The sequence below is a fragment of the Vigna unguiculata genome, chromosome 5 (genome assembly GCF_004118075.2).
Source record: "Vigna unguiculata cultivar IT97K-499-35 chromosome 5, ASM411807v1, whole genome shotgun sequence".
NCBI classification, from domain to species: Eukaryota; Viridiplantae; Streptophyta; class Magnoliopsida; order Fabales; family Fabaceae; genus Vigna; species Vigna unguiculata.
In genome coordinates this window covers 37,791,324-37,799,941 of record NC_040283.1, presented here as the reverse complement: position 1 = coordinate 37,799,941, position 8,618 = coordinate 37,791,324, and the positions used below count along the sequence as shown (strand labels likewise).

Sequence of the window (8,618 nt, the reverse complement as noted above, 5' to 3'; positions counted from 1 at the left end):
AAGGACTCTTGCTTGAGCGACAAGGACACTTGCTTGAGCAACAAGGGCTCTTGTAAGACCCGAGAAATTTAAATAATTAAATAAATAATTATTTAATAAATGCGGGTGATGGAAACATTTATGGCATTTAATGTTGGGGGTTTGTGACGTTGAATAGTACTAGTTTAATTGGTTGAGAGTACTTGGTCCTTAGGAAAGGACTTGGGTTTGAGTCCTGCGTATGCCAATTGTATGTTGATTTATTTGCTTATTATTTTTTTTATAATGTACTTGATCATGATGAGTGATAATATAATCATAGATTTATAAGAATTATCATGAAACATGAATTGGTTGTAGGAGTTTGATCTATTGTGGTGCAAGAGGACTCTAGCATTTTCCATTTCAGTCAGAACAACCAAGTTAGAGGAGTTGAACCCGTAATTTTCATGTTTTTTGCTATATTGCATGGTGTATGATATGATAATATATGTTTCCCTCTAAATTTCTTTGTATTTTCGGGGTTTTGAAAATTTTCCAGAAACTGCCTGACAGACCATCAAAGTCGTCAGGTGACTCATACCCTTTTATGTATAGTTCTGGGTTCCAAAGAGGAACCGCCTGACGACATGAACTGACCGTCAGGTGACGCATGCTTTCCAACCGAATTTTCTAGGTTTCTATATGATCCGCCTAGCGATGATGAACATCCGCCAGGCGATTGGAGCTAAATGTGACTCATTTTTGTTGTTTTGGGGTTTTGGGGTTGATTCCAATAGGGGGAAAAGGGAGTTGCTTTTGTTGGTTGATTATTGGATACGGTTATTGAATTACGTTGTAATTGGAGTTAATTGGAGGTAATCAGATGAACAACTTTTAGGGTTTGGAAACTTAGGGTTTTATGTTCTAGAATTAATGATTATATGAATTGAACTGGAAATGTTAATGGATATGGTTTGGGTTGAGAAATGTTACAACATTAACCATGGTCACTTGCAGGATTGTGAAAATAGGCAGAGAAATGAAATTGGGGATTTTTGGAACCTTTACAGGTGCAAGAATTTTTGGGTGGTATCCAAAATTCTATGCACCGCCATGCACCAGTGTAGAGAAGATGAAGGAAACTGTCTGAGTGGATTTGAAGAGGACTCTACCACGAACCCAAAACTGACCTTTGATTCAAGACAAAAATGAAGATCTGATTCAAGAAAAAAATGAAGATCATAAAAGAATGGGGAAGAACAAGGTTGAATTGGACGGGAAATGCACTACGTTGAGAGAAAAGAAGAGGCAAACGTATTAAGAAAATATAATTGAGGATGTAGTCACTGGTGCAGATTTGACATTTTACTTCGCCTTATAGACCTCGGTTGCCATTGAACCGAAGCCTATAAGGAGGCGGTGGCATTTTTGCCAAAAATCATAAATTATTCATGTTCATATTTATAATAGTAATTTTATTATTTTCGAATATAATAAAAAAAATAAACATACACATGTGTTTTTTTAATATTAATAAAGTTTTTTCATCTTTAAGTGATCTATCTCAAAAAAATAATAATACTATTGTTTTAACAAGAATAAATTTTTAAACACACTTTATACTTATTATTTTATTTTTTTCATTTTTCGTTTTTCGTTTTTCTTTAAAAATGTAAAAATTAATTTTTTTTAATTACTAAAAATATCTCTAAAAATAAATTATCAACTTACAGCGGTATAAAAAAAAACATTTTCCTAAAGAAAGATTGATAAGTATATTTGTTTAACCAGATGTAGACAAAGATTCGCAAGCTTCAAGATCACGGGTGACCAATCATAATTGGGAGTTAGGTTAAAGATAACAAATCATTGGATGTTAGTGACTCTCAAAAATCACATCAATACAGTCTTTTCTTCAATCTTCAACTACAAAAATATTCAGAATTAAATAGATATGAATTAAATTATATATATAATAAAATTTAAAGTTTATTCTAATCATGATGGTTAATTAACTGTTACTGTATACCTTTAATGCATGGTGGCGACAATTTTTGAATAATTTATGTTGTCTTATAAGCTTTGAAACGTTTCTGTTGCATCAGTTTAATCATACCAACAAAATGAAGAGAAGTGCTGTGATGATACTGCTCTGCTTTCTCCACTTTCATGTCCAAAGTTCGCATCAAATTCAACCTGAAATCAGCATATCTCAGTTCCCAGAAGGCTTCATCTTTGGAATAAGTACTTCATCGTATCAGGTTAAACCTTCAATATTTTCACCGATACTTATATGAAGTTATCAACAACTATTAAACATAGAAAAATGTATATACTGGAGTTTAAAATCTTTCTGCAACAACAGGTTGAAGGAGCACCTTCTGAAGATGGCAAAGGTTTAAGCAACTGGGATGTTTTTAGCCATACACCAGGTAAATAAATTATGAAAATTGATGAGCTTGTTTCACTCTAGAATGCTTGTGGTGCATTCAGCTGCAGAATTATGGATAATCACTGTGGAACTTGATCTGTTTTCAGGTAAGATAAACAATGGTGACAATGGTGACATTGCAGATGATCATTATCATCGTTATTTGGTAAATGTCATCTTTGTATTTACATACTCTGACTTACTTGTATTATTGACTCACTTAACTGCTTCCTTGACATTCCACAGGAAGACATTGAGTTGATTTCGTCTCTTGGAGTAAATGTATATCGATTTTCTATTTCATGGACCAGGATTTTGCCAAGTAATCATTTAAAATACTTACATGCTAGTTCCCATAATCTTCTCTTTCACATTTTCTGCTTAGTTTGATCTTCATGAGATGTAACAGGAGGGAGATATGGGAGCATAAACCCAAGAGGGATAATGTTTTACAATAAGATTATTGACAATCTGCTGCTTAGAGGTGAAATGCCAATGCCAATGTCAATACTCACTCGGTTCTTCATATTTCATAGTGCATCTTTGTTTTGTCTTTAGATTGATAGTATTCAATCCTTGGATGTTTTAAGGCTCAATACTATATGAAATAACACTTCTCAAAAAAGTAATAGAGTCAACTTAGCTTACACGGATCGGTTCACTGTACGAGTCGAGCCAACCTAGGAACCCATTTTAACACATCTAACTAAAATAATTTAGTGAAACTTCAAATGGTTAATGTTAGAAGAGCTAGCAATACTTTCTTTAACATTCTCCATACAACACACTCTTTTAGGCTTTCCTCCGTTGGTTAAACTCATTTCTGCTCTACTAGTTTGTGAGTGAAACCTAACAAATGAAAAATGAGTAGACTCCTGAATTTCAGCAAATACATGAGAGTGTGTCACTAACATTTCTCTGTTTATATTTATAACAGCATGAGATTGTCCTAAGCTGTGCATAAATCTGAACATGGTGTACTTAATCCAGGAATTGAGCCATTTGTGACAATTCATCATCAAGACTTGCCACAAGAATTGGAGGAAAGATATGGTGGCTGGATCAGTCCCCTTATGCAGTAAATCCACTGCTGTCTTCTTAGTTTACTTCTGATGTGTGATGCTAAAGAACTTGGAAGTATATCATTTCTTCAGTGCATTGTCCTGTAAACTGATAATTCCTCCTGCATAATCATTAATAGTCCAAAATTCTGAGCCAAGAGAACAGTGAAAGAAACTTTTATGACTGTACTTTCTTTGTTGTAGGAGAGATTTTGTTCATTTTGCTGAAATCTGTTTTAAGAGCTTTGGAGACAGGGTTAAGTATTGGATTACAATCAATGAACCAGCACTGACTGCAAACTATGGATTTTTGAATGGAAAATATCCCCCTGGTCACTGTTCTCCACCCTTTGGAAATTGTTCTGCTGGTAACTCTGATGTCGAGCCTCTCATTGTCATGCACAATTTGTTACTGTCACATGCCAAGGCTGTCGAATTATACCGCAAGCACTTTCAGGTAACAAAGAATGTTGTAAACCATATCATTTGTTGTCACGTCACGTTTTCTAGTTAGGGAAAAGAGGATTAAAGGCTAAGATAAGAGTTTAACCAGTAAAATAATCATGCTGATCCAGAAAAAACAAGGTGGAAATATTGGCATTGTTGTAATCACAGAAATGTACGAACCACTTAGAGACGAAGAATGTGATAGACAAGCTGTGAGAAGGGCCTTGGCTTTTAGCATAGCCTGGTAAGTTGTTAAGAACTAATGTTTTAATAGATGCAATGCAACTAGAGTTCAGTGTTTGTGGTTTAAGTAATAAAAATTTTCCTTTTCTTTTTGATGACAAAAAGGGTATTAGATCCTCTGGTTTTTGGAAAGTACCCTACAGAGATGCTCTCTATCCTTGGGAGTAAGTTGCCAGTGTTCTCTCCTAAGGAGAAGAGTCTTATAAAAGGAAGCATAGACTTCATTGGCATCAATCACTATGCAACCCTCTATGTCAAAGATTGCACCCTTTCTACTTGTTCTCTTGGATCAAATCATCCAATAACAGGTTTTTTGGAAACAATTTCAACAAGAGATGGCATTCCAATTGGTGATCCGGTATAACTTTATGTCCCTCACCCTCTTTTTCATTGTGTTGTGTTGTGTACTCAAATTTTTGACAATAGAGTAAGTGTTGAACATAATCTCTGGTATAATTTGTTGTTTTTAGCAGACAGGAATACCATTCTACTGTGTGGTTCCACAGGGCATGGAGAAAATAGTTGACTACATTAAGATAAGATACCATAATCTGCCTATGTATATTACAGAAAATGGTGGGTGAATTGATTATCCAAAAACATTTTCTGTTTCCATTTTTGATGTGTTTGGTAAACCTAGTTAGCTGAAACCTTATAAATAATTTAAAAAAGGTACTCATCTGAGGCCAAGAACAATAACTATGGAAATTTGCTAATGATTATGTATGTCTGGTTTTTGAGAAATGAGTTAGATAACAAATTTTGGTTTGTTATATACAAAATTTGTTTCAGGATATTCATCACTGCTCAAACCAGATGAAACAGTACATGATTTATTGCAAGATTTCAAACGAATAGAATTCCACAAGGCTTATCTTGCAGCCCTCCTTAGAGCCATAAGGTGTGTGAAGGGTACCAATGTCCTTGTTTGAATTAGGGCCATTTGAATTACTTTGTGTGCTAATAAAGAGTGATTTTATGATATGTAGGAATGGTGCAGATGTAAGAGGATACATGATATGGTCTTTATTGGATAACTTTGAATGGGCAATGGGTTATAACACAATGTTTGGACTTCATTATGTGGATAGACACACTCTTATCAGAATTCCAAAACTTTCTGCACAATGGTTTTCTGGTTTCCTCAAGAAAACCAACATAACAGAAGAATTGAGTCACAGCATCATATGATCAAAGATGTTACCAGTGCTGATTTGAGTTATCTGATCAGTTTCTGTTAACATGTTCTTCATCTGCAACTGTGCAAGTATATAATAAAAGGAATCACTCATTGTTCTCTACATTTTATCAATCTGTAATACTTTGTGCCCTGGAGGGCTGTTTTGTTTACAGTTTATAATTTTTGTAAGTTCATATATTTTCATAAGTTCATATTCTTGTATAAATATGAGGGGATTCATGTATTATATGATAATAATGTGTATTGTTTTTAAATAAATTATTTTTGTTAAAAATTTCATATAAGATCAAATTATAGCATACAAGTTATACAAATATCATCTCTTTGACTTCATAAAATTGAATTAAATTTTTCTAAGCTAATATTAGAGTTTAATCTAATAAGATTTGTTAATTTTTTTTTTTGCAACTTATCTTCTTTATAATAGATAGATTTGTTTGAATTTTAAAGATTAATTAGATTAAATGTTTTATTTACATAAAGTTGAATAATATAAATAAAATTTAAGATTAAAATATTAAGGGATTTTTATATTACTTTTAATATATTTTTTCTTAATTCTTTTGTTTGGTTTTGAAAAGTGTTAGAATCGTGCACTAGAATATTTGTTATATATTTATAATAATATTGTAAAAATAATAGTCTTGCAGTTGTTGCAACGTGAGCAAGTCTCCCTCCTTTTTAGGATGGTGCATGTTGTTGCAGCCAGATCTCCTCCACATGTTAATCCCACATCCACATTTTATGGGATATTATTTTCCACATTAGACTTTAGTTACAGAGATTGGATTTTTTTTCATCACCTATAAATAGGAGCTTAAATCCTCTTCCAAGACAGAACCTTTCTCATCTCTCCTTTGCTAGTTTCTGCTATCCTCGGGATATATCCGAGATGTTCCTGTTGTACTTAGATTTGTGTATATACTGCGGATAAATCCTTAAGGGCAGTGTTTTCTACATGCCTCAGAAATTCTTTTTATTTATGGTTTTATCTATTTTAGGCATATTTTGCCTACAATCTTAAGGATTTAATCTGAGAAATGATACTCACTACAACTTAGAGAAAGAACTACACAACAAAAACCCCTCTTCGTCTTCGGAAGAGAATGGAATCCCTTGCCAACGTTTTGTTGTCGCTTCGTTTCATTCTCAGCTTCCTCGTTTGTTCTATTTCGTCGTTCGTTCCCTTGATGATTCGATCGCACTTCCGATTCCAATGGCAACAGTTACCGACAGCAATGACAACAATCCTGCACCGGAAAACCCTAACAAAACCCTAGACCCCACCTTACCAGATCCGGTCCTTGTCGCCACTGAGGCCGTCGACTCTACCAATGCCTTAGAGTGGCAAATGACGCCATGGCCAAAACCGTTTTAAGTACTTCTCCTATGCCTCGTTCATGAAATGGTCCGCGGTGGATGTTGTCCACGTGGCGATACACCGTTGGATGCCGTGTTTTTTCGCCTTGGGGTTCTTTTTCATCATGGGCGTGGAGTACACGCTTCTCATGAGCCGCCGTTCGACCTGGGTTTCATCGCCACGCATCACCTTCAAGGAGGCTGCTTCCGATCAACTTCTTTCTCCATCTGTTGTACATGCAAAGAGATATATCGTAGCAGAAATAATTGTTCGTGATGAAGGCGTTGGTTCACATTGGGGGAAATTTGTAAAAAGGGGTCAGTTTCGAGGTGTATTTGTAAAAAGGGGTCTGTTTCAAATTATATTGCAAAAGTGGGTCGTGTTGTCCGGCGAGAGGACGACATTAAGGTGAAGTCGTCCTCCCAGAGGCCAGTTTCCTTTTTTTTTTTTTAAATGAAGTCGTCTGACTTCCGGCTAGTTTCTGCATGTAATGTGCTGAAGTCGTCTGGCTGGAGGCTGATTTCAGTTTTTTTTTTTTTTTTTCGTTGTATTTTTATTTTATGTTTTATAAATTTTCAATTTTCAGTTTTTTCAATCATTTACATTTCTTAATTTTTTTTATAGTATATTTAATTTGTTGGCATTCTTTTATTAGTATAATAAATTAATTTAAAAAAATACATCACATAATAAAAATAACATAATAAAAATTCACAATCAATACATAATAAAAATGACATAATAAAAATTACATAATGAAAATAATATAATAAAAGTTACATGAAAATTGGATAAAGTAATAAATTATTGACGGTAGGGACAGTTGCCCCTATGATGTCCTTCATTTCTACAATATGAATATTTGCTTTGTCTGTTTGGATTTGGTTCATCCATCTCATTATGGATTATATTAGTTGGTGGTCTTCCCCTTACCCTACGACGCATGTTTGGGTCTGGAATAAAATTTGGTCCGGTGTATATGAACCAATATTCTTTATTCCTAACCGGATGAAACTGTATTTCATATGCTTTGTTGATGTTGTAAAGGCTATAAACTAGGTGGATGTATGTGGTTAGGTCTATATGTGAGAAAGAGCAAACAGCTATTACGTGATGACAAGGCAGTCGAACAGCTTGAAAATGACCACAATTACACCACCAATCATTTAATTTAACTGTAAAAGACATTGGTAGGCGGTGATCATGTGGAGAAAACATCTCTTAAACTTGAAATTCATTATTGTCTCGTGAGTATCGACGCACTTGACACATTCCCGCTTGTTGTTGATTTTTTCTAGTAATAGTATTAATTTCCTCGGGATACTGGTGGCCTGCTTGTAACATGGAGTCTGCCTTAACCCCTCTCTCATCAAACCATGATGCGGTCCTTTCAAATGTCGCCTTAATTAGAGCACAAATTAGTAATGAACGAGCTCTTTTCAAAACAGAATTCATACATTCTGCCAGGTTTGTTGTCATGTGTCTGAATCTACTACCCCCGTCGTAGGCCTGAGTCCATTTTTGTAGTGGTATCCTATCGATCCAAGATACCACTTCTGGTGAATGTGATCTCAAAGCCGCAAATTTAGTGTCGAATATGGGTTGTTTGACCTCGTAAGCTGTAAAAATGCAATTATATTAGTTAATTTAATTATCGAATATGGTGACTGAAAGAAAAATTTTATTACCCATATTCTTTAACCGGTTTTTCAATTCGTGATTCTTGAATTTTTTGTTGAAATTGGAAGCAATATGACATATGCAGTATACTGCTAGTATGGTTTGTTGTATGGATTGTATATTGGTTGGTAACCAACTCATCTTCACTGAAATCAGACAAAATATATGGATATTGACTTTGTCCGGCCATTGCAAATTTGGTGAAGAGTGAATATTTCATAGGGAAGGATAATA

At 34.4% G+C, this 8,618-nt stretch overlaps 1 protein-coding gene across 3 annotated transcripts; it reads left to right on the top strand.

The window, feature by feature from the left end:
• Positions 1-1,979: 1,979 nt before the first annotated feature.
• Positions 1,980-5,596, top strand: LOC114186321 (beta-glucosidase 18-like). 3 transcript variants are annotated; one of them, XM_028074380.1, is made up of 12 exons: positions 1,980-2,222; positions 2,327-2,393; positions 2,500-2,558; positions 2,639-2,714; positions 2,802-2,876; positions 3,383-3,470; positions 3,658-3,910; positions 4,029-4,144; positions 4,249-4,501; positions 4,614-4,719; positions 4,936-5,044; positions 5,133-5,596. In XM_028074380.1, exons 1-12 carry the CDS (start codon positions 2,085-2,087, stop codon positions 5,332-5,334), a joined length of 1,542 nt encoding a protein of 513 aa, XP_027930181.1. In that variant the 5' UTR covers positions 1,980-2,084; the 3' UTR covers positions 5,335-5,596. The 3 variants fall into 3 exon arrangements, with proteins under 3 accessions (XP_027930181.1, XP_027930182.1, XP_027930183.1); XM_028074381.1 differs by having other exon boundaries at positions 1,982-2,222; positions 4,617-4,719; XM_028074382.1 differs by lacking the exon at positions 2,500-2,558 and having other exon boundaries at positions 2,055-2,222.
• The last annotated feature ends 3,022 nt before the right edge of the window (positions 5,597-8,618 follow it).

Coding starts and splice junctions, on each gene's coding strand:
- LOC114186321 (XM_028074380.1), top strand. CDS start 2,085: ATGAAGAGAAGTGCTGTGATGATACTGCTCTGCTTTCTCCACTTTCAT. Junction 2,715..2,801: donor ATGGACCAGGATTTTGCCAA/GTAATCATTTAA, acceptor GAGATGTAACAG/GAGGGAGATATGGGAGCATA. Junction 4,502..4,613: donor GCATTCCAATTGGTGATCCG/GTATAACTTTAT, acceptor TGTTGTTTTTAG/CAGACAGGAATACCATTCTA.